The sequence below is a fragment of the Nilaparvata lugens genome, chromosome 6, assembly GCF_014356525.2.
Source record: "Nilaparvata lugens isolate BPH chromosome 6, ASM1435652v1, whole genome shotgun sequence".
NCBI lineage: Eukaryota > Metazoa > Arthropoda > Insecta > Hemiptera > Delphacidae > Nilaparvata > Nilaparvata lugens.
In genome coordinates this window covers 45,272,097-45,299,861 of record NC_052509.1, presented here as the reverse complement: position 1 = coordinate 45,299,861, position 27,765 = coordinate 45,272,097, and the positions used below count along the sequence as shown (strand labels likewise).

Here is a 27,765-nt window from a genome sequence, read left to right as displayed (position 1 = left end):
TAAAATCATCTGTTTGCCCATATGGAGCCATACCGAGTTTCAAAGCTTCATCTTAAATACATCTGGAATTAAAAAATTAATATTGATCTTTAAATGGTGAAAAGTGGTCATGCATGCAGTACGAAAAAAATTAATTTCTCTGTTATTCTTCGACCAATCTTAATAAATTAGGTATCATTGGAATCGTGAAAAAATTTGCTAACTTTTTTGTCTCTTGTAAATTTTCTGTTAAATGGACGGTTTTCGAGATATTCGCCATCAAAAATTTAAAATGGCCGCCATTTTGAAAAATTTCAACGAAAAAATTTTTTTTATTTTTTATAGTTGAGTCTTTATAGCATAAATATTCATGCCAAATTTCAGATCAATACAACATTTCGTTCTTGAGATAAAAATTTTTAAGTGAAAAAAACAAAATGGCAGCTATAAGGATAAACGCTGAGTTTTGGACACTTCAAATATGACATTTGTAGTCTCCTAGCATCCAGGTACAATACCCTAAAATTCTCGACACTACTTCTGAAACACCCTGTATATCTTATCTGTATTTTATTCATTTAAATAAAATTATAGTATATTATTACAGAATACTTTATTGAATTCTAGAAGCATAAAATGATTCCGTTTATCCACCATGTTCCGTGATAAACGCTTTACTAGGAGTTTGAGGTTAGATTCTATTATACTCTGAAGATGAATTTGAATAGTTTATAATATCTCATTTGTATTTCATTCATCCAAATAAAATGATAATATGTTATTGCAAAAACTTTATTCAATTCTAGAAGCATAAACTGATTCCGTTTCATAAACTATTTTGTAAACACATTCACATCAAATCAGAATCAGCTGACTTCAAGGTTATTTTACAGCCCTAGGGCCGTAAAAATTTTACCGGCCTGGTCAGAAAACAATTACTTTCGGCCTCCATATGACGCACGTAAACCAGCTCATTACATCCAAGTGGGGCGAAAAAAGTTATACAAAGACTTGGAAAAATATTATGGATTCACTCGAATGTGAATTTAGTATGAATGTGAACTTACACTGAGTTTTGGATTACTAAATCATAAAGTATGATTCGAGAATAGTGGCTTGTAAGTATGAGAAAACGAAGATCTCATTATTAAATAATATAGTTTTCTACTACAATAATTATTTGAATTTGTTGATATAATGGCCGGCATTAATTTGATGCATGTAATGTTTTCCAAGATTCAGTGTTTGTATGAATTTGATCAATTTTAATCAAAATTTGCTCTTTAATTTGCAGCTTATGAATACGAGCCTGACTCCGAAGTGGCCAACTCGCTGATGGCTGTCCAAAGCGGTTCTGAAGAAGATCTGCTTGCCGAAAAGGTAAGTTGATCACTTATCTGATATTAAAATATTAATATTATATTATAATATATTAATACATATTAAACTACGTATAATACTACGTATTTCATTTAAAATTCCTCTGCAGCCAAAGTTAATCACAATACACCCAAACATATCATTTAGCTGTCAATCCAAATAACTGTAGAAGAACATACTTATCCAGGTAACATTCTCTTTATGTTTTATGCATCTTCTCAACTTCCTGATATTGTATAATTATATTTGTTCATTCATACTTATTATAGGCCTAGTCTATTGATGGACAACCAATCCATTACTATCACTGCTTGTACTTCTATAAATATATAATTATTATGTAGTTATACAGACAGACAAAATTTCTTCATTTCAAAATTATAAATAACAAAAAAAACATAATACATAAAATGAAAGTACAATAGAATCAACTTCCATATACATTTATTCCAGTTTTTTCCACTATGATTGAAAATAAATAATTTTTAGTATAATTATTATAATACCAATTTTCCAAAAAAAAAATATAAATTATTTGCAAATAGTCAAAGTAATATTATTAATAACGATTTCACTTAGTTAAGTACTGTTCTATAAGTTATTTGCTATTCAAGAACTATTTAAAATGGAGAAAGAATATGATTATTCTTTAATGGGAATGGGTATGATACAAGAAAATACATACCCCATCTACCTTATGAGAATATAATGGAATAGAATAGAAAGATGATTTTATTTATAATATAAACAACGCAAAAAACATGTACAAAGAATGTGAAAAAATAGTATGTTGACTTTGCTCAAAAGAATCTTAATAATTTGAAAAACAATCATCATAGACATGGCCGAGGCCGTCAGTCGAGTTGATAGTAATAATTGCAGCTGCCCACTTTTATCTTTCTGTTCTAAAGCTTCCTACAATAATTGATAACTTCAGTTTGATCAGGCTACCGTGATAATACCCCAACCGTGAATAAGTAGATTAATCTTATCTATCAGTTTAGTGAAAAACAGTTTCACCCAAACTAAGCTCACTATTACTAGAGCAAAAACAACTGGACTCTCAACTCATTCATTCATCCATTCATTCCTGAAGTAGTATAATGAATAAATTAATTAATAAATAAACAAAAAATAAATTAGAAAAAAAGAAAAAAGAACGACTGAGTTAGAGAGAAGAGTTGGAGGAAAGAACCCTTATTTGTAAGTATATCAAACTGTACAATATACTATATATCATATAATAGTCTATATATATATATATATATATATATATATATATATATATGTATATATATATATATATATATATATATATATATATAATAGTCTATATAAACATCATACTGTTTTATGTATAATTTTAAACATTGAATTCGGCGACTAACCAACCCCTATAACGTAGAGCATCCCTAAGAAAGCCGACGAGTCTGTTCCAATCTCTCCCATTTAAATAATCTATTATTGTGCTTTCATTAACTTGTGAGCTGCCAAACCATGCCTTTCTTATTCCTCGCATCTACCTTATGAGTATGACACAACCTCCCACACTAACCTATTCAAAGAGTATATTTCATCGAATTCAAGTGCAGTAGTTGCAGATAAGCTGAATATCTCAGCGTCCTTTAATTTTCTTCAGAGATTTCTATTATCTTATTCCATTTGTCCATTTCTAATCATTATCTTCTAAAATTACAGGAAGAAGATTTATTCAAAGATACCGAAGTTGGATCCGGTCCGAAATTCATAACACCCCTGCCAGAAGAATCACCTTCGAATGTTGGAGACTTAGTTAGGTATGTTCAAAATGAATGTTATCAATTGATCTCACTGCTTTCATCACTATATTATTCCACAATCGATGAAAGTATCTTTCACTATGTAGCTATTTTCACTAGGTTTTTGTGTTAACAGTATCCAGTTTTGTTTCTTGGCTCACCAGAATTTTCGTAGTTCTTAATATTTCAAATTTTTCCCTTGATGTCTGTCATATGTATAATAATATCCACCCCCATCATAAATTCATTATATTTAAATCTGAATCTGATTGATTTCAGGCTAAAAGTAAAAGTTCACGGGAGTCCAAAGCCAGAAGTAATCTGGTACAAAGACGGAGTGAAAATAGTTCCATCACAAGAATTCCAAGTAGAGAACTTGGAAGATGGTACTTCAGTCTTGACCATCACTGAAATTTATCCAGATGATGCCGGTGAAATTATTTGCGAAGCTCAAAATGAAGTTGGTGTAGCCACATCCGTAACTGTTCTACAGCTTGATGGTAAAACTTTGTTTTTTTTTCATTTATTGGGTTACGTAATAAAGCCTCCATCATACTTGATTAAGGCTTAATTCGTGATTTCATCATTTCTGTTTGGTAATTTGAGTGGGATGATATTTATCCGTGGTTGAAAATATATTATTGAAACTCATTTAATCAATTACTTTATGTTCTTAATTAATTTATGATCTTGAAATACATTGATTGTTTATTCATCAACTAATTATGCTTTGATTTGCAACTTTTTTCAGCTCAACCTTATTTTCTCCTTCACTATGAAATTGCTACCTTATTCCTTTGATAACCTAGCTCTTTCACGTCTTACCACAGGCCTACTATTACGCTTTTTTGCTCTCAAACATAAACAGAAATACGAGTACAAGAACAAAACAAAATGCTTCAAACGCAGCTTTCTTGTGACACTAACACAAAAACATTTCTCACGACAGCAGCCAAACTATATCATGACTTTATAATGTAAAAGTGTGAAGTACTTAATCTTTTCAGTAATCTTTATTTCTTCACTTTGAATTTGCATCATCGTGAACTATTCTGAATTCCAGTTGAATTTTTCTCAAATTGTCTTTTCCTTTAACTAGTGCTAAACTTATTCTTATGTTGATCAGGATGGCATTTCAGTGTGCCCCTTGTAATAATGAGTATAACGAAAATTTTAAAATCTCATTTTCATTCGGAATCAATCAATAAAATTGCAAAGAATGAAATAAAATTTTTTATGTGAAGAATAGAAAAAGTAAATGAGATTTTAAACTTTTTTCATTAAACGTTTTTATACAATGTTCATGTGAGAAATTCAACTGGTATAATTGACTCAATTGATCGTATTTAACATTTCATTTCCAAGTACTGTGGAAGCTTTATTAATTGGTAACAACTTTTTAATTTTTCTAAATCATATCTAGTCTGAGTTTCTTCTTATGATTCATTGCTATATAATGTACGATAGAAGTACTGATAAGATTATACTGAAATAAGATTATTAAAAGTATAATAATTGGTGACATCAACAGACGTAAGTATAATCAAAGTAATTAGATTTTACATTTTTTTCCTGTCCTGGTTTATAAAATATCGGTAATCGTTCAACTCAACCTAACAGATCAATAATTTCATGACAGGAAGCTTCCACTGTACTTTTGTGAGCTATGCTTACCCCATTCTTATTTTCAGCATTAATCAAACTACTCGAGCGAGCTCTACTTCAGCGGTTCGTCGGCGGCTTATCATCTCTCTATTATTTAATCACTTTTTTGCAGCCACTTTGCCTTTTAAGTAACGCACTAACACAGCTTGTCATTTTGTGTGTTTGAATGATATAGGTATAGTAGGAACAAAGGAGTACCGCAAGCCCGAGTGGGTAACTCAAATGGAAGAGTTGAAGGCAGAACTGCAAGGTAAAAAGAAATCAAAGTCGTTGGATGATTGTTTGGAGCATGATGCTTTCACTGCTGATTTTTCTGAGCTGAGTGCTTCTTGTGTTGATGATGACGATGAGAGATATGAAGAAGGTGTAAGTGATGAGGAGGATGAAGATCAGGTGTTGAATGATATTCTACATGGAGACGACAGGTACAGCTATCGAAGTTTGTTGAATGTGTGTGATAACAATGTGCAGTTGATGCGCTCGCAACTCATCGATCTACACTTGCTGCCGTCGATCGAGGAGAACAGTGAGCCATCGACTAGTGGCAGCAGTAAGTCGGATCTGAACAACCGTCGCGTCATTTCGTCATCGATGCATAACCTGAGCTCGACAGGCCCAACCGACGACACGCACCGCGAGTACAGTAACACATTCCCCCGACCTCGCATGCTCTCACTCGACTCACACATGTCACTGCCGAAACAAACATTCGCGCACACTAGCGTTCTGTACCCTCTTGAGCCGAGAGAGCTCGACCCCGAATCGTTCTGTCAGCTGCACACGGCTGACAGTCAGGAGGAGCTGCAGGAGTTCTTGCTGCTGGAGAGTCAATGCATGACTAATGACGCTGGGCTCGCCGCCGCCTTCCAACACGACAACCAAAAAGGTACCTAACTCTGTTTGCAACTGATAGGACTAATAGGCCTACTGCCCCAACAAGTTACACTCAATTAATCAGGTAGTTCTAGCTGTAACCAGTTGAACAATCTCCCCACAACCAAACTCATTGATTTGTTTCGATTAATTCAATTGATTTTCATTATAATATAATGCATATCAATGAATCCTTCTAGAACAATTGGCTAATACTACATTGTAATATTTAATTAATATTGATACTACATGGAATTGATTAATAGAGTATTTGGTATTTCAACCATTCCCGTATATATCCCTGATAACAATTATTACATGCATCTTAGTAAGTTCATCATCCTCGGGAAACGTATTTATCACCTTATTTCTTCATAGGAAGGTTATATCCATAGGAGGATATCCATAACTCTTAGGAAATCAATCACTTGATAGCATAGCTTACTCTGGAAATTAGCTCTACTATGAGGTAGATTCGGTCATTCTCTGTTGGAATTCCCCACATTAATTTGTAGTTATATCATACTGAATTTTCTTGAAAAATAATGTAGTTTATCTTGGGAAAGTAGATTATTTGAATTCTGTGAAACATTAGTTACAACATGTAAAGAATCACATTCAGTTATATAAATATTTATGAATTCTCCTTATAATATGAGCAATTATCTTGTGCAAAGTACATTACTTGTGACCTTTTTAAACCATCACATTAATTAATATTGATATTCAGGTATTTTTCTAATAAGTTTTTACTTTGAAGATGGAAGTTATCTTGATATCCGTCATTCGTGTTCAAACATCCGACCGTTCAGCACTATCGACGCAAAAAAGTATTAGGAAAACTCCATGATGGAACAATTGGATGTGATACTGCTAAGTATGGATTTTCAAAATGAAATTTCATTGAAATTGAAATTTTCATTGAGAGTATTGTAGGGTATGTGTGATTTAAACTCAGAAAATTATTCAAGACTGGTGGAAAATGATGTGTTTTAAGAAATTCAGTTTGAAATAATATATGTTCTATTTAGTCCAGTCAATATAGACATAAAAAAGGGGGTGTGCTTGCAATTTATATTGTAGTCCTGATTTTTTAATATATTATTTGGGTACATAAGAGAAGTCCAAAACCAATTTCTTCATGCAAAATTTCCTTGTGCTAGATACAGAATGGCCCAAAAACCTCGTATTTTCGGCTCATTTTCCAGTTTTCAGCTATTTATGCCAAATGTCGTAATCGGACAGGAAAATTGGCTCTCGCCTTTATTTTAGATTATACAATTTTGAATAAAATGAGATCATTCGGAACTCTCTATCTCCAATGAGTACTGAGTTATGATTTTTCAAAAATGAGTAAAATTTGAAGGGAAAAATCAATTTTGATGAATTTCAGTTTTTAATCAACAATATCTTCCGATTGTCACCATTTAGATAAATAATTCAAAATCCCTCCGGGCGTATTTTTGTGCTCTGCAATCTGAGATCAGGTAGAGCGCTCTATAAAGATTTCCAGGTACACCTGACAACAATGCTCCTTGTATTGTGAAAAGCACCCAATTTTCAGCTTCAACCATCATCACCAACTACATTGTCCTCACATTGATATTTCGCAAATGACATAAGTTCATGATATTATGTTCTATGAGAATCACCCTTTAGATGCACTTCATTTCAGTATTTCCTAGTGGAGAGGCACGCTTAGGGACACATCAAGGATCAAAATTTCAAACACTTATAACTTCTGACACAATGCTCAGATTTCATCGTGCTACACTTCATTCTTCTCGGCTCGTCAAGGCGGTCCAAAATCATGCATCATAATTCAAATTCGGTCGAAAAGTGGAAAATTTATTGTTGAGTGTACTAAAGCCCATATTCCAATACACAAAAAATGACCAATTTCTATGTGAAGACTATGTAGTTGGTGATGATGGTTGAAGCTGAAAATGAGGTGTTTTTCACAATACAAGGAGCATTGTTGCCAGGTGTACCTGGAAATCTGTATGAGATAGAGCGCTCTACCTGATCTCAGATTGTAGAGCACAAAAATACGCCCAGAGGGATTTTGAATTATACATCTAAATGGTAACAATCCGAAGATATTGTTGATCAAAAACTAAAAGTCATCAAAATTGATTTTTTCTTCAAATTTCACTCATTTTTGAAAAATCATAACTCAGTACTCATTGGAGATAGAGAGTTCCGAATGATCTCATCTTATTTAGAATTTTATAATCTAAAATAAAGGCGAGAGCAAATTTTCCTGTCTGATTACCAGATTTGGCATAAATAGCTGAAAACTGGAAAATGAGCCGAAAATACGAGGTTTTTGGGCCACTCTGTATCTAGCACAAGGAAATTTCGCATGAAGAAATTGGTTCTGGACTTCTCTTATGTACCCAAATAATATATTAAAAAATCAGAACTACAATATAAATTGCATGCACCAATGTATATAGTGACTGGACTAATTGAACTTTCTTTGCAATCCATCGCAACCTCATATGACTGTTGCTGATATTATTTATTTGTTTCAGTTTTATGAACTTTGTTTTCTAAACTTATCACTGTATCTTCAAATATCAATCGTGATAACGTTGGTAATTTTTACTTAGCTTATGCCTCACATTTTCCTGGTGTTGTAGAATAGATTGTATATTAAAATTGTGTAGCATCTAATTCTGCTTTTTTTCAATTAACATTGTTTGTTGTGTTCTAACCAGACCAAAAGTAGTGGACGGAATGAGAATAATTATCGACTATTCTCATGAATCTCATTGCCAACGTTTTCTAGTCATAAAAGGTAAGACATATGTTGTTCATTAATTGTTCATCCATATTATTCAAATGTACATTCTATTCAAATCACAATTGTTCAATGCTTTTGTATTTGAGAATCATTATGTTGCAATTATAGGCTTATTTAGATGATTTTCGAAACAGAAGGAAAGCAGTTCTCCTCTGCTATCAATCATGATTTGCTAATAATTGAATTCATTAAAATCAATCTGATTTCTTATAGTCTTCACTCAAATCATAATTCATTTGATGCGGCTTCTCATTTTTGTTTCAGGTTTGAGTAGTTCAAAATACAAGATTCATAACTTATTATTATTTTTTTCTGTTAATAGACCTTAAATGATATTCACAGAATCTATAATTGTGTTTTGATAGAACTAACTAGAATTAATAGTTTTGTAATGAACATGCAATTCTTATTTAAATTGGATCTAAGTTTTTCTATTGGTTCTTACGAGAAATTTTGCTAAATTCCTACCCATTAATGAGTTTTCCCATTCAAATTCAAAACATATTTTATTATGTTTTTAAATTTATCTGATAACATACAATATTCATGACAATATTATTCATATTGATTTCGAATTTGAAATTAGAGGTCTAAAAACGGTAAAAATTGTGTTATCTTGATCAAACTAATAGTAGCATGTGTATTTTAGCGAAACAAGCACCACCTACATTCATCAATGAAGTTACCGATACAAGGATACGTGAAACTGAAGAAGCTAAATTTGAATGCCAATACTCGGGAACACCAATGCCAGGTGAGCACTGCACTCAGCATTCACCATCCTATCAATTTCATAATTATCAATTTCTGCTATATATAGTCATGAATTCAGAAAGAGAAATTGAATCAAGTTGTAATAATAAGATCATTATAAATTTCCAATTCAGTAATTGAAGAATAGAAGTAAAGTGAATGATGATGTAAATATCAATGTTCAAGATAAAATATGAATCTAAAAGTATAATATTTGAAATAATTCATTCCAAATAATATATTCTATATCTAATTTTATAGATTTGTATATCGATCGTATAATATTGAATTCATGGTATTCTTTGTGTTCTAATAAAAATTAATTTTCCTCTGTGAATTTGAGCTTGTGGTAATAATCAAATTGAAGAATATTTATATTTTGAATATCATTGATTTATTGAACTTCATCGTGCTCTCATCCTATCCATGCATCAGTCATGCCTATATTAATTACATTTTCGTAATTCACAAATATAATTTTAAAATTCACTTCCATTAAGCATTACAATGCTCTTTACACTAACACCTGCTTAGCTACAGAAATTACAGAGTTTCTATAGCTCTATATTCTCAGTGCTTTCAAACACTAAGGCTCAACTCACACTTACGCGACTCAGGTCGAGAAGAGACTCGACTCTAGTCGAGAGCATGTGTTTCCAAATGGTGACACTCAGACCAGTCGACTCTAGTCTCCACGAATGTCACCATTTGAAAACACATGCTCTCGACTAGAGTCGAGTCTCTTCTCGACCTGAGTCGCGTAAGTGTGAGTTGAGCCTTAATGTTTCTCAACATTCCAGTCTTCTCAACACTCCAGTGTCAATTCTATATATTATGCTTGATTCTGCGCTTAGTCATAATGTACTATCACATTTGCATTAAATTACAATCAGCTCTCACAAGTTTGCAAGTTAATCCATAATATTAATTGAATCACTGAGAAGGTATTTTTACGATATTCGACACTTTTAGATGCTACACTTTTTAAAAATTAGTATTTTTAAAAGTTCACAATTTATTATATGAACAGCCCCCAAAACGACATAATTCCACTAGCTTCAGATTTGGATAAGTAGTAAACTCTGATGTCCATTATCTAGATGTCATATGGTATCACAATGGGAAAATTCTCCGTTCATCGAAGAACGTGAAGATCATGATAAAGGAGGGAAAAAGCAGTGTAATTATCAAACATGTGACACAGGAGGATGACGGCGAATATGTCTGCAAAGCTGTCAGTGAGATTGGTGAAATTGTTTCAAAAGGAAAGCTTTACGTTATAGGTGGATATTTAAAGAACTTTCCAAACATAAATGCACGTTGTGGCCCCATAAACCTCTTACAAGGCAACCTGCAAGATATATAAATCTCAAACTCCTCAATGCACGTTGTGGCCCCATAAACCTCTTACAAGGCAACCTGCAAGATATAGAAATCTCAAACTCCTCAATGCACGTTGTGGCCCCATAAACCTCTTACAAGGCAACCTGCAAGATATAGAAATCTCAAACTCCTCAATGCACGTTGTGGCCCCATAAACCTCTTACAAGGCAACCTGCAAGATATAGAAATCTCAAACTCCTCAATGCACGTTGTGGCGGCCCCATAAACCTCTTACAAGGCAACCTGCAAGATATAGAAATCTCAAACTCCTCAATGCACGTTGTGGCGGCCCCATAAACCTCTTACAAGGCAACCTGCAACAATATATAGAAATCTCAAACTCCTTATATTGAAACTGTCTATCCGAAAGTTGTTTGTACGTTTATTTTAAATTTTCCCAGAGAGAAAGTTTCACAACCGCACTATATACCTGTTGGTTCTATGTCAATAATTTTTGTGATTTGTGTATTATAGAAAGAATGGATAAATAATATATATATATATATATATATATATATATATATATTGATCCCAACACGTCGTGAATTTATACTTTCATCTACTATGTATAATGAATACCTACCATTTTTGCTATAATTTACATCAACCTACTAAATTGCATGTCAAACCTTAATATATTACATCTTGAAAAAACTAGTTAACTTCCATAAATCGCCTTCATCGATTTTATTTCTTTTGGAAGTCATTTCAGCTGAAGATGGAATTAATCTGAGCCTTACCCGAAAATCCACCTAGTGGAATTACATTCCAATTAGTTCCGTCCAGTTCCATTCTTTTGCTATTAAATAATGACATTCCTTGTATTTTACAACTATCATGATCGCCTTTTGTTGCTTTCCCTCTAACGCTTCAATTCATTTAGAAATTAAACATTTGACAAGACTTGCAAGATCATAAAATTTCTGTTCTCTTGATGTTTTTTGTGTGATTTCAATCATTATCAATACCTCATCAAGAGGGAGAGAGAGTGCATTGTATCAATTTTGTCTATCATTGTTTGTGCATCGATACTCATTGTCGTAATCTATATTTGAATTTTGAATGCATTGTCATCAACTCTGTCATTAATTCTTGTTTTCATGGGAATCTTACTAGGTTATTGTTTTGCCTTCTCTAGTAATCAAATAAGATATTTCTCATACTTTTTCAACTTCAGGGCTTGTAGTAATTATTTTCCCAATGAAGTTATCTCATTTTCCAATGCAGTGACGAACTGTACTCATAAGAAGTGAGTGAGATATTCCTTGATCTCGAATACATGCCAATATAAATAATCTATTACCGATCTGTCGTCATTTATTTGCATGGCTCTCATAGATGATAACTATTTCAAGTATATTGATAGAAAATAACTTGTAATTTGGGTACCTTACATCTCACCCCATCTCCCACGGCTATTTTCAAGCAGAATTATTTTTAGATTAGTTTCCTATAAGCGTATTTCATTTAAAATCCAAATTGTCTTAAAAAAACATGATCTTTTTTTAAAGAAATTCCAGTTGAAGAAAGAGAACAGTTCGAGCGGGAGCAGAGAGTTATTGAAGAAGAAGAAAACCTAAAGATGGAGTTGAAGAAGAAAGGAGATGTATTGAAGAAAAGAGTTTCGATTGTAGAGCAAGCTGTAATCAAGTAAGTTTATTCTTTTTATCATATTTTTATTTAATAAACAAAAAATTTATTAATGATCAGTTTTTAGGAAATGTCTAAATTGACAATAGAAGCTTATTCTCTACCAATTTTTACCAGTAAGCTAATTCTTACCATTGCAATCTATTTTAATATAATATTCCCAATAAACCTATAAAATAACAAAGACTAGCAGTCTAGAGCGTTTAAAAACGTATTGAGAATGTTTTAAGAACTTTGAGTTAGAAGTCACTTACTTTGACAAGGGGATCATTCTGCTGGGTTGCCATTTCCTGGTTGTCTTTTTGAAGATGCGTACAGACTAATACGCCACGAACACGCGCTTTTCACTTTCCATCAGCTGATGTTTTCCTTATTATAGCTGTATTTTTAAAGAAACAGTGAGGCTCAACTCTCACTTACGTGACTCAAGTCGAGAAGAGACTATAGTCTCTTCTCGACGCAGCATGTGTTTTCAAATGGTGACACTCAGACCAGTCGAGTCTAGTCTCCACGACCTCGCGACTGTGAGACTGAGTCGAGCGTCGACTCGACATGTTGGTCGAGCCTGGAATTGTGTTGCGTAGTACCGTGCATTTTAATGAAACTAAGGTTATGTTTTATGCTAAGTAGTGACGAATTAGAAATCATTTTTTAATAGAGTAAGGTTAGAAAATGGAGTAGCATGGAACTGAAGTAGTGACAATGAGCGAAAAAGTCGTAAGGTCGAGAGACTGGAGTATCCTCCACTGGAGTCGTATGATTTGAGTCGAGGTAGTGTGAGTTGAGCCCAAGATAAAGATATAATAAACATAGCATCAGCATATGAAAAGTGAAATGCGCATGTTCGTGCGGTTCAGTCTGTACGCACCTCAATATCTTAATATTTTAAAAATATGTAAACATTTTTTTTTTAATTTTAAATTTAAATCTTACAACTATTCCCATATTAATATACTCATGGAATAATAAGCGTTTTATAATTCGAATATTTTCATTATCACCCAATTAGCCTCCTCCTCCTTCTCCTCCTACTCCTCCTCCTCCTTCTCCTCCTCCTCCTCCTTTTCCTACTCATCCTTCTTCATAGCATCAATAATACGTCACCCTCGTATATACGAATCAAATCGTTTATTGCACAAGAATATATACAGAATACAACTGAAAGGAAATTGACAACTTTGTGCTACACGTCGGCAAAAGAAAACTTGTACGCCGACGTGGAGTCTTAATATAACTTATTCACTTATACATTAATATTAATATATGAAATGATCCTACAATATTATAATATAGGCTAACAGTAATTAACATTCAACCAACTAAATATTCCATTCTAAGAAATAACAATAAATTAAAGATATACATAAAGCTGAATTTAAGATTCATACAACATAAATCAATATTAAACCAAATCATTAATTGAATAAAAATAATTTTCTTCCACCCAGGTATGGAAATCTTTTATTTTAGGCTTCTTTATCAACCATCCTCTTGGAACTTTATTATAGAGTTTATTTCTCAAATATGAAATACTTCTACGGGATAGGGTGCTATCAACTCTTTCAATTGTGATTAAGTTTTGAGCGACTTGTCTAGTTACTCTTTGAAAATTTTGAATATTTTTTAATTTGAGCACATGTTTCTTAATAGTCTTTAAAATGATCAATTGTCTTATAGTGAACAGATTGGAATTTTGAAACAATGTGACACTTGGGAAATCTCTCGGATACCTCATTATTGTTTTGATAACTAACTTTTGTAAAACAAATAGAGGTTTTAAAGTTGAATCAAAAGTTCCTCCCCATATAGAATTACCATACTGAACTAAGGATTGGAATAGAGCAAAATAAACAGATTTTAGTAATTTTAGACTCAAAATACTTCTAAGCATGTACATTTTTAAATTGACCACCCTTAATTTTCTACAAAGGTAGCTAATCTGAGGTGACCAGCGTAGATGCTTATCAACAAAATACCAAGATACTTGTAATTGTTTACACTCTCAATAACCTCATTGCAAGAATCACATGGATACCTGTTACAAGCATTATTCAAACAAAGCCTGTTCATATCTAGATCTCCTCTTGTTGTTGGACTGAAGGTCATACATTTTGTTTTACCAAGATTTAGTCTCAAATAATTACATTTTAGCCACTGAGAAACCTTATAGTAACCCACTTTTGTTTGCTTGATAACATCTTCCCAGGAACCTTCTTGGAAGATAAGTGCTGTGTCATCAGCAAAACAAATTGTCTTAGACCCAACTGAGTCCAGTACCCTAGGCAGGTTATTAACATAGATCAAAAATAAAACTGGTCCCAATACAGTCCCTTGAGGTAGACCCCATGTCACATCTCTAATCTCACTATTACTACCACCACAGCTAACGATTTGGCTTCTACCCCTTAGATAACTTTCAAAGAAATCTAACTCTATTCCTTGAATACCAATATTAGATAGTTTCTGGATCATTTTATCATGTGGTACTGTGTCAAAAGCCTTGGCCAGGTCCAGAAACATTACCAAGGTTTTTTTATTTGTTTTGAAACCATTGTATATTGTCTCAGTTAAGGACTCCAATGCATCCTCTGTGCTTCTACCCTGTTGGAAACCAAACTGCCTCTTATCAAGGATTTTATTAACATCTAGATATTCAACTAATCTATTCTTTACCAATTTTTCGAAAATTTTAGAAATAGAACTTAGCAAGCTAATTGGTCTATAATTTTGAGGTATTTCTTTACTCCCCCCCTTGTGTAAAGGAATAACTTTTGCATGCTTGAAATGCAAGGGAAAGTATCTAGATGAAAAACAACAATTGAAAATTTCTGAAAGAGGTTTAGAGATTGTGTCAGTTAATAGTTTTAGCACGCTGTTGGATATGTTATCCCATCCAGGTGCCTTATTATCATTCAAACTTTTGATTACTTCCTTGATTTCTGTTTCAGTAACAAAAATTGAAATTAAATGCTTTTTCAATATCTATTGTTTGTTCCAAATATTGATCTTCATTCTGTCCATGTATATCAATTTCCTGCGCTTGATTTATACCTACATTCACAAAATAGTCATTCAAAGCATTAAGATCTTGATTTACATGTAATTGTGAATTCTTATTTACCCCAATAATTGCTTGATTTATCACAGACCATATCTTCTTAGGGTCACCTTGAGCTTTATTTATTTCTGATTGATAATATAAATCTTTTGCTTTTCTAATTAGATCTACTATTCTATTTCTGTAAGACAGGAATTTCCTTCTCAGCTCTACATTAAATGGTTCATTTTTCAATCTTTTATATAATCTATCTCTTATAGTTATGGAATTATAGAATTCCATTGGACATCCAAGGTTTCAAATGTTTTTTAGTTAAATTAACCTTTTTAATAACTGTTGCTCTACTGATGCACGTTTTTACATTATTTACAAATTCATTTACTAATGTTTCAATACTTCTATTCGCGTCAATCTCCCAATTCATTAAAGCACTCTCCTCTAACAACTTTTCTTTATTAACATTCCTCACTTCAATAAACTTACATGGCTTACTAGATCGAGAACAAACATCTTTTTTAATTGATGCGTGAAGAGCAGTCGCATAATGATCAGTAATTGACATTTCTAATACAGCAGTTTTTAATGAGTCATTATGTTTGGATTTAGAAAAAAATATGGTCTAAACACGAGGTGAATACGTTTATAGTAAAAAATATGGAGTAAATGCGTAATCCTGTCAACTGCGAATTTAGAGGCTCTAATGTGTATATTGAACTAGAATTGTCTAATCAACATTTTTAAGTTGAAACTCTACCAAGTATATTTGATTATCTTCATAAGCGTTTTAATACAGTATGATATTACAGAAAAACTACTGTCACCAACAATGGACTTGGTACTTTTTGTGAAAATTATACCTCGAAATTCATTCCACAATATTATTCATGGCATTATAAATTTCATTTCAAAGCAAACTCACCTTCTAATCAACAATTTTTTTGCAGGAAACCTGAAGTAAAGACGGAAACTGTAAAAGATATAAGGAAAACCACCATAAAGAAGGTAAATTCATCAGGATAGATTTGACGATAATGCTTGGAAATGCATATGGTTTTGTAGTATTCTTGTCAACAATTCATTATCCATTATTTTCATGAGAGTGAGTCACCTAACTTCTTTTCATTTTTGTAATCCACCAAAACCCTAAATGATGAGTAAAAATTGCAACCTGCTGGCTCAAGGTGCGATTCCTTAGCAAAGACTCCTTAGCAACGACTCTAGCCACGCGGCTAAAGTGGCTCGTCTCTAGTGAGCCGCCTCGAGTCGCTCGATAGTCTGCTAGCGGCTGGAGCACATAACCTATAAATTTATTAGATTCAACGATTAATTAGATTTTTATGTTGAATAAGCATTATGGTGGCAGATGAATTAGAAGTGTTGCATAATATTGCTTTTTCGCCACACTGCACAGAAAGCAGCTGTTTTCCAGTCCCTACGTAGATCTGAAAGACCTTGTTTGCAGACGACGTCAGAAAAGGGTTTCTTTTCCGGTCTAGGCCAGAAAGTTGTCTCTTTCCAGCCGCTTATGGCTGGAAACAACGCGCTAATTATTATTAATAAGTCATCCGCTAGATCGGGCGAGTGTCCACTTTCATAATAAGCTGAAGTCGCCATGATTTTAGTTCCAGTTTCGAATCAAACTAATTCGCTTCGCAACCAGTCTTATTCAATTATTTATTGTTGATTAGTGCATTCCGAATTTTCAAAAATGCTTGAAGATGACTGTGGTATTCCAAGTGAAATTTTAAAAGAATCTGAAATCCTGACTGCAAATCTTCTACCACTAAAATCAAGAGATAGGTACGATAGCTTAACGAGTATTCTTTATTTTGTATTCTTTATTTATTTTGTCAGCAATACCTGTAGTGTGGCGAAATAGTATATTTCGCACCTAGGGCCGAAAATGAAACTTTTCTGGCTCGAAATCGGTTTTCAAGTCCGAGGCCGTAGGCCGAGGACTAGAAAAGATTGAGAGCCGGAAAAACATTTTTGCCCATGGTGAGAACGTAATTTTTCGCCACACAGAAAAATAAACAATATATATATGAGAATAATAATATTATTCTCATTGTCTATTATAAGCACTTCCGAAAGCAAAAGTGGAAGGTCATAGATCTAGCAAATCTGAATATCAAGAAATTGTCCAAGTATTTTTATTTTTTATTCTGATTTGTCTAAATAACCTAAAATATTATGTTCAATTATGTAAGAGGTTGAGTTTATACTTTTTATTCTTCCAAATGACAATAAGATGATATTATTATAAATGTTTTAATTATTGAATGATAAACACAAATAATGAAAAGTTTTTGATCAGCTGGTTTATCACACTTGAAAAAGTTTTTGATCAGCTGGTTTATCACACTTGAAAAAGTTTTTGATCAGCTGTTTTGGCACACTTGAAATTCGGCCAATCCGATGTGATCTGAATGTCAATGGAAGTTTAGGTTAGAAGTTCTATCCTTCTATGAAAATCGAATTATTTGAATAGTTTATAATCTTATCTGTATTTTATTCATTTAAATAAAATGATATAAATAGAATACTTTATTGAATTCTAGAAGCATAAAATGATTCCGTTTATCCACCATGTTCCGTGATAAACGCTTTACTAGGAGGTTTGAGGTTAGATTCTATTATACTCTGAAAATTGAATTTGAATAGTTTATAATATCTCATTTCTATTTCATTCATCCAAATAAAATGATAGTATCTTATTGCAAAAACTTTATTCAATTCTAGAAGCATAAACTGATTCCGTTTCATAAACTATTTTGTAAACATGTTCACATCAAATCAGAATCAGCTGACTTCAAGGTTATTTTACAGCCCTAGGGCCGTAAAAATTTTACCGGCCTGGTCAGAAAACAATCACTTTCGGCCTCCATATGACGCACGTAAACCAGCTCATTACATCCAAGTGGGGCGAAAAATATCGTTCGCACCACGGGCAAAAATGTTTTTCCAGCTCTCAATCTTTTCTAGTCCTCGGCCTACGGCCTCGGACTTGAAAACCGATTTCGAGCTGGAAAAATCTCATTTTCTGCTCTAGGTGCGAAATATACTATTACAAGCAGAAGAAGAGATATTGTTAACCACTGAAAATATTTTCAACTTCAACTTGAAAACAGTTCAAGCTTCAAGGCGCCGCGGTCGTATCGACGCGGCTCGAGCCGCCTCACTAGAGACACGCAGTTTAGAATTGTGGAGTCGTCGCTAAAAATTGCACCTTTGGGGGTTATTTTGCTTTGCTGTCAAGTTATTAGATCAGTGAATCTTATTTTGAAATAGGTACTTCTACTTTATGTAAGGACTCTGTCATTAATTATTTGTGAGAAAAATTCATTCTACTCATAATCATCACTAAGTAGATTTCATATTGCAAAAAAATAGAGTCGGTCGTACGGGTTGGACCATCTAATGGAATGCAAAACTTAGTTGAACAAATAAATATTTGATTTTTTTGTGAAGTTTCAGAATTCAACAACTTTCTTGAGTTTTTAAATTATTAATACTCAATAATTAATTAGCTCTTGAGATGAGTCTCAATCATTGATTCATCTCAGCCCTTTATTACTCATACTTCACCTCACATTTATAATTTCCGTTTACAGGAAAAAGCTGAGAAGAAAATTGAAATAATTGAAAGTGCAGTGCAGGTTGATTCGACACCATCACTGAAGAAAGTGCCTGAGAAAAGTGAAGAGCTGCCGGTTGGTGAACAGGTGAAGCCATCCAGCGATCTACCAACACAGAGTTCAGTCAGCATCTCCGAAGTGACGCCGCAGGAACAAATTGTAGAATTCCCTGACGAGCAGAAACCTGATGAATCCACAGCTGTGGTGACGCAGTCCACGCAAGAGTCTGTCACAGTGTCACAAGTCGAAACGGAAACGTCTGTTTCAAAGCTGAAGACAAAAACAACAAAGAAACAGCAGGTGAAGCAGAAGGTGGTGACTAAGAAGTCGGTGCAGATGAAAGAGGCGCATTTAGTGCATCAGACTGAAGATCAACTGGTCATAGAAGAACAGCCACAAGAAACAGCCCAGGTGTCTCAGTCTGTTGTCGAACCAGTCGAAATAACCCAAGTGCAGCCCATTGATTCTGTTGAGGATATCTCTGAAAAGAAAACTAAGAAGAAGCAGGCCAAAGAAAGGAAGACGTCCAGGAAGGAGAGTGTGCATTTCGATTTGACAGCCACGCAGGCTGATGAAATAGAAGAGATTCTTGAGACATTGCATGTGGAGGAGTTTGGACCTGGTAAAAAGCCTCTCATTGAATTGGCCACTGTCGGTGTGATGCTGCGTCATGGTATCACCATTCAAGAGGTAAAACAAACACTTCCAATTTACGGTCTGAACATTTTATAAATGTACAGTTTGTAAGGTTTTTAAATAGTTTTGTTAATCTTTGGCTTGAGTGTTGACGAATATTGTTAACCGGCTATCTCCAACTTCTACCAAAACGAAATCTTTGTAACTTTAAAAATGTATTTTTCTTTGTTTTTAACTCGAAAAAATTCTTTGCTTCCTAATATATATTTTTTGCTCTCCTGTGGAATTTCATTACAGGCAATTAGCCAATCTACATTCTTAGCCGACTTTATTCCATTTGTATTCTTAAAAAGATGATTTTGTTCAAATTGCTATAGATTTTTCAATCTGTAGTCAATTCTTTTAATATATTGTCTATTTATACAGGTCTGTCAGTTAATTTGCATTATTAAAACTTTTTACTATGAATTTTATTGTAGGAAATATAATACGATGTCAAATTAACTTATATTTTTGGAGTTATAATATTGAATATTCCTAGTTGCAACTACAAGAAATGTATGCTTTTCATAGTCCACTCAAATTTTCATTTCTCTGGAAACAGCCCCGAATATTTTTTTTCGACGGTTCTATATTTATATTTATTTGGGGGCGCTGAATCTGAAATTTTTTGACACACTAGAAGGCAGCTTCACCCCTAAAATTCGAAATCCCCCAAATTTTGGAACTTATTTCAATTTTTCCACTTTATCATTTTGTACAAAATTGAAGAAAATAAAATTTCCTATAATTTGAGTGGTCGCACAGGATTTAACAATAATTCCTTTTTTTGGAGCTACAGATTTTTAAAAATGGACATAGGTGAATGGTATTTCGGTGATAGGAAAAATGGATTTTTTTTTTCAATGAATTGGTAAACTTTGTATTACCTTGTATAATGATTTTCATACTATAATTTTGCCTACTACACAGCTTGCTGTTAATATTACCAAATATTTATTTTTCAGGTTGTATCTCAATACGAAGCTGAACAGTATCCATCGTTGCTTACGGCGCCCGCCCAAAACGCAATGGTCCAACTAGTTGAAAGGGAAGGACACAGTGCTCTTATTTCAGAGGTGAAACTATTCTCAAAACTAGTCTAATCCTAGCATTAAAACTACGAGTCGCTCCTGATATAAGAATACTATTTCATGGTTTTCCTTCTGGTTACTCTGACTATAATTTTCTAAATTGATATTGCTCTCCATGACGAAACACTGTAATTCTGTTAAGACACTTTGGCCTGGTTGCACAGAATACTGTAAATATTTTGTTCGTTCAATTGAAAATTATAACTGGAAACTGGGGTTCGGTTGCACAAAAGCCTTTCAAGTTTTAATCATGATTAAATGCCACAAGAACCAATCAGAGAAGGCGCTTCTCTGATTGGTTCTTGTGGCATTTAATCATGAAAAGGCGCTTCGAGTTATAATTTTCAATTGAACGAAAAAAATTTCAGCAGTTGTTTTTTATTCTTTGACAAAACATAATCCCGGTTGTACGTACGTTTATTAAATTTGACCGTCATGGAATGACTGTTAAATGCCACTGTTGAGAACCGATAAGAGAAGCCTATAAAACCTTTAAGAAGTGGCTAATCACGGTTTAATTTGATAGTCGTACATACAACCGGGTCTTATCCTCTAAAATGTCCTAAATTGCTTCAGAATGGAATAATATTCATCAATGTAGGATACCTTATATTATGAAATAAGATTCTCCCAACTTACTTTACAAACTTCTGTTTGTTTTCCTATTTACAACTTTCTTTTTCACACAACATAATTCTCTGAGCCCACCATTTCGATGACTGAATGTTTATTTTTAATGAGTTTGTTACTTTAATTAATATCATTATAAACATATATGTTAAGATCATGTGTGGGATGGTAACTTTCAAAATGAAATATTTCCTTCATTAATTTATATTTGCCACATTAGTGGAAACATTTTGTCGAACTTGATAGATAGCTATATTTAGTTACGCATCACGTTCGACAATGATATGCTGATACCTCGTATTCACTCACGAATTGCAGAAACGAACTGTATGTTGGAGGACTGTGAACATGGAATGTAGAATCTCTAGCCTTATTATTCTATGTTTAAATTAGAATTGAACCCGAAATTAAATGTTGATTTGTTTGTGGAAGGTATTGACCCAAGAATCCACCACTGAGCAAACGTTGGTAGGCGTATTCAAGGCGTTCCTGAGGATGGTGGAGCTGAAGCATGCAAATGTTGAAGAGGTGCTCCCTCTGTTCGCTCCAGATGACTTCCAACCTCTCCAATGGGAACAACATGTTTCTCAGGTACCATTTTCAATGGATTGCAAATCCATTTCAATCTAGTTGTTTGTGTGATATTGTTATCGAAAAATGTTTAATCATATACAGGGTGATTCATAATTATGGTAACATAATTTAATACGTGATAGTAGAGGTAAAAATAAGAAAAAAAGTTCTTATTAACATATATCCATAAACGCTTCATCAGCGAGCTATACAGGGTGAAAGATTTCGCCCGGAATTCAGTTCATCTGGTGAAATACACCGATGCTGAATTGTTTAGGGACTAGTTTTTTGAAAACTTATGCTGGATTCATATGGAAAAATATCTGAAAAATTGAATAAAATTAGTCTGGAAGCTGTAGTGTGAGTAGTTTTTGAGAAAAAAGTTGAAATATGCAAAAAATCTAAGTGGAAAAACACAGACTTCTACGTTTGATGCCCAATAACTTTCTTTAATGACCAGTAAACAAATAATTTTTCGCAATGAAATTTGTAGAGAATTAATTCTGAAATGAATTATGTAAGCTGTGTAAACTAAATTTTAATAAAAGTTGAATAAAATGTATTCTTATTTTTATGTAGTACATAACACCACAAATATTTGCTGTTTTATGAGGAGAGAACTAATAACTTTTAGGTTGTAGCTGATTGCAAATAAAACATGTATTTTGATAACAGCTGTTCCAAAACAGCTGATTTATTTTGTTTTAAATAAGAAAATATTTAAAAGAAATTATCAGCTGAAAATTATTTTCAGAAATATTTTAGCTCACTGTTGAACAAAAAAACAAACTGTAAGTTAGGCCTACTGTAACCGCGCTGTGTTTTTTGTTTAATCTATTAACCAGTTATTTGTAACCATTTCACTTTGCTTTTGTGTTGAGTGTTAACTTTTTAAAAAATGGCAGGTAATTTTAGACATTATTCATACTCCGAATTAGCTGACATGCATTCAGTGTATGGAATGGGACAGTACTGTAATAGTTCCGAAGCAAGACGTTTGTATCAAGAGAACTTTCCTAACCGAGTTCCAGGTTTGTCCAAGTTCAAGGTTTTTTGCCACTATTCATCAACGTCTGTCTGAAACAGATTCTTTGATATCCAAAGAGCACATTTATGCAGGCAGACCCCGATCTACTATGACTGTTGAGTTAGAAGAACAAGTTGCTAATGAAATTTATGATCATCAAGAGAAGAGCACAAGAGAATTGTCAGTGAAGTTTAATGTCAATCAATCTATTATTTGGAGGATACTAAAAGAGCAACAATTACATCCATACCACCTCCAGAAAGTTCATACTCTATTGCCACGAGACTGTATTCCCCGTGCTGGTATTTGCCGATGGTTTTTAGTAAAACTTGTTTACCCAAACTTTTTAACAACCGTTTTATTTACCGACAAGGCACACTTTACAAGAACAGCTATTGTTAACGTCCACAACCTACATATTTGGGTAGATGAGAATCCTCATGCCATCAATCCTAATCGTCCACAACATCAGTTTTCAGTAAACATTTGGGCAGGAATCATAGGAGATCATCTACTTCTGTTCGAGCTTCCTCCCAGGCTTAATGGCATAATCTACTAGTCTTTTGGTATAAGTTTAATGACATTTAGATATGCTACTTTCTTATAAAAAAACTTTACCTAAAAAACCGAATATTTTATTTGCAATCAGCTACAACTTATGAGTTATTAGTTCTCTCCTCATAAAACAACAAATTTTTGTGGTGTAATGTACTACATAAGAATACATTTTATTCAATTTCTATTTAAATTTAGTTTAAACAGCTTACATAATTCATTTCAGAATTAAATTCTCTACAATTTTCATTGCGAAAAATTATTTGTTTACTGGTCATTAAAGAAAGTTATTGGGCATCAAACGTAGAAGTCTGTGTTTTTCCACTTAGATTTTTTGCATATTTCAACTTTTTTCTCAAAAACTACTCACACTACAGCTTCCAGACTAATTTTATTCAATTTTTCAGATATTTTTCCATATGAATCCAGCATAAGTTTTCAAAAAACTAGTCCCCAAACAATTCAGCATCGGTGTATTTCACCAGAGGAACTGAATTCCGGGCGAAATCTTTCACCCTGTATAGCTCGCTGATGAAGCGTTTATGGATATATGTTTATGAGAACTTTTTTCTTATTTTTACCTCTACTATCACGTATTACATTATTTTACCATAATTATGAATCACTCTGTATAACTGCTAATTAGAATCATATACTGAACAATATCACCTCTTGTTCAGTTATTTATCGTATTAATTTTTTTTCAACAATACGATTTTTTAATATTGTAAAGTCATTTGAAAAAGTGATCGAAAAACAGATGATTAGATTATTCTATGTGAAGTTAATTTATGTACTATTCGGTTATCTGTTTATAATATATATAAAGACTGCGCTTTTCGCTTTTTGAAAATTTTCGCTGTTGACATTTTTATCAAAGTATTTCGATTTAGAAATATTTTTTTTAAATAGTATTTTATCAAGCAGGCGCGGATCCAGCCATTTTGACAAGCGGTGGGGTGTGGGTGAATGGGGTGACCCCCTGGATTCGCGCCTGCTTTAAATTTACAAAAATGAAACAAATTTCCAATGAAAAACTTTTATTTGACTTTTTTTTCTTTTTGAGATTATATGACCGCCTAAAGTTGAAATCATAGGGTAATTTCATTTACAAATAGCAAATAATTTCATTAAATTTTTCAGGATATCCTACCTTCTCCAGGATACTGTTTATCTCATGATATATTTGATTTCTTGGGATGTCAATTATAGGACAATATATCTATTTTGGAAGAATAACCCAATTTGAGTTATTTTTTAAAACTGCTGGAATAAATTTCCCTAGAATTGATATTCTGAGGAATCAAATATGTTATGAGATGGAAAACATATTGGAATTATTATTCTTTAATTTATTTGTCTTCAATTATAATATGGATAGCCTTCAAGATCTCAACTTGAGGCGCTTAAATCTCTCAGAAAGTAGGAATATTTTTTTAAATCTCAGAAGTTAGTTCCATTTTGCTATTTGATGGTAACCACTTTGGAAAAAGTCACAATTGAAATAGTTTCCAAATGCGTGATGCACAACCTTAATCAAAATTGCTGCTTGTTTTTCTCATCATCAGCATAAGTATGACAAAGGATCTATTTAGGTAAGAATCGAATGGAAACTTTCTGGGCTTGGAATATGATAGATGTAAGGAGGAATCATAATCAAATATGTCAAAAAGATTCATAATTAAATGCTCTTGAGTTACTCTTCCAATGAAAGAGCTTAGAAACGTTATATTTTTCAATTCAATTAATTTTTATTGCCAATTTAGAATATTCAAGACATATAACAAACTCTTTATAATATGAAATATCATTAAAAATATAAATAGATGAACATAATTATTCATACATATACTTGAGGCATCATATGCCTGGGATATGTCAAAAATAAGCTTTTGTGTTCCTCTTCCAATGAATAGGATAATCAAATCATTCAACTTTGAAAATATCAATACGTTATAATAATAATTGTGGGCTGCACCTACCACAATGAACCAATGAGAATTGGTGAGTATAGCAATTATCTCAAATTTGGGCTGATCTCCTCGATGAGTGCAACTCAACTAATTCGAATTCTATTTGTATTATGTTTTTGACTTTCAGATTGTATCCTAGAAAGTGGTATTCTCATCAATTCGTGATAACACTTTATTTGTTGATCAGTAACTAATTATATATGATTTCAGATGAGTAATTTTCAGTGATTCAATTAAATCTCATCTCATTTGAATCTTTGATAATTTATCGATTTTAATTCACAGTAAATTCATAAACTTGTAAAAAATGAAAAACATTGATCAGTTATCACTGGGTGTTTGATAATACCGTTTAATGTTTCTGATTTTCATTAAAAATCTATACATAAGATTTTCTTAGTTTTATATGCTCGAATATCAGTTATTTATCATTTTCATTCATTAAAATAACTGATAATCATAAAATTTTGATCACGTGGAAACAGTCTGAGCTCAGAACTGTTCTTACCCCGAATTTTCATTGAATAATAATACGGTATCAGAACGTGCTAGTTTCCGTTATACTATCTTCATCGTACATAGCTAAACAATGGAACTTAGGTTTTTCATGTGAGATCAAAGTATTGAAAGTTAATTTGAAAGCACACACTTTTTAAATTATAAATGCTTGATGTATTTTAATCAGACATTATATTTCTTCTTAGGCAATAGTGGAAGAGACTGGTGTAACAGAGCAAAAAACAGAAATCACACAAGTGGAAGTGCAAGAAGGTAGGGAAATCGAGCATGGAATTGATTTCTGTTTTCCTCAAATGGGCTTCTCATCAAGTCTCCTCATCCCGCTTCAGTTGATCTGTTTTACAACTAATATTGTGGTACATTAATTCATATTCCGTGTGTTGAATAAAATGTATGATCGTGATTAGGAAATAGAGTACAAATGTAGTTACATAAAATTCTAGTGGAATTATTACATTAGATCACTTTTTTCAAGTGATATTCTTTTTTCGAAGTAATATTTCAAATTCTAATACTGTATTTTGTAATATAAGAAGTACAGATTACGCGTGGGTTAGTTGTCACCTGGAATTTGTAAGGTTCTATATCAAATAGATAAGCAATTCTTGGGCGGCGTTTATTTGTAAGTTAATGAGTAGGCTAGATGAAAATGAAGTTTTAAGTATCTTCAGACTTGTGATATTCAACATTTTTAAATTTTTTGTTAGCTTATTTTTCAATAATTTCAATCCTTAATGGGGTACTTTATTCAATGATAATTTATTTATTTATTGAAATTTGGAATTGCACTTACAGTCTAGCACGATTGGTTCAAATAATTTGGGATGTTTACATATCAACAGTCAGAAATAAGTAGTGTACGTATATGTATACTTTTCTGTTATGTTACCGTAATAGTATATCCAGTAATTTAATTATGGTATTCTCTGTTTATCTCATATTTCATTGAATAAAATAAAAAGAGACAATTCATTGAATAATTAATTAAATTAGTCCATAAAATATTTTACAAAATATAGCTCACCTTACCTTGCAAAATAATATAATTTTATATTTTAAGTGGTTTTGCATTTAACATTTGAGTGCATGGAGTCATAAAGTAATTCATTTAAAAAAGTAGCATCAAGTTGAATAAATACAACCAGTGTCTTGATGGTTTTATATAATAACTTAGTACTTACAAGCTGTGTGTATAATTAGTTTTAGTTTATCATGATTTGTTTTCCAATTTGTTGTTGAATAAATTATATTATGTTTTTGCATGATATTTTTTTATCTAGTCCTTTTGTTTAGTTTATTCTTCGCTACAGTCCATTGACTGGGAATTGTCAGTATTCCTCTTTCAGTATCCTTTTCTTATCAGTATCCTGAATTAAATGAGTAGTGCTCATTCTGGTATTTTGAAATAAGTAGCTTATTTAGAAACTTAACAATTGAGAATTTTGAATCATGCATAACTATGAATGCGTGTTCACGAATAGCAGACAGCTTTCTTGTATTATTTTTGAACAAATTCAAAGTCCTTAAGTTGATTGTAAATGATGAATAGATAAATAAATAAATTCATTGAAGATCAGTCTAATGATTGATAACCAATTTTTTTTTAATATGCAGGTTCGCGTATTTTTATTTTTGTTTGTGTCTCAGATTGAGCAAGAAATGAATCGCAGTCTGCTTGGTTGTTAGAATACATTAACGAATATAAAGATAGTAGCTACTTAGTCAATTTTTCGAAGCAACTGATATCAGGAAT

At 32.6% G+C, this 27,765-nt stretch overlaps 1 protein-coding gene across 1 annotated transcript in view; it reads left to right on the top strand.

Annotated features, from left to right (window-relative positions):
* The window catches only part of LOC111045387 (titin-like), a 309,506-nt gene that overhangs the window by 154,777 nt on the left and 126,964 nt on the right, over positions 1-27,765 (top strand). The window contains 14 exon segments of the mRNA XM_039431466.1: positions 1,274-1,359; positions 3,058-3,155; positions 3,417-3,637; positions 4,978-5,688; positions 6,436-6,505; positions 8,399-8,478; positions 9,134-9,238; positions 10,338-10,520; positions 12,132-12,270; positions 16,273-16,330; positions 18,943-19,656; positions 20,610-20,720; positions 21,798-21,956; positions 26,198-26,264. Of these exon segments, the coding sequence (XP_039287400.1) occupies positions 1,274-1,359; positions 3,058-3,155; positions 3,417-3,637; positions 4,978-5,688; positions 6,436-6,505; positions 8,399-8,478; positions 9,134-9,238; positions 10,338-10,520; positions 12,132-12,270; positions 16,273-16,330; positions 18,943-19,656; positions 20,610-20,720; positions 21,798-21,956; positions 26,198-26,264 (2,802 nt within the window).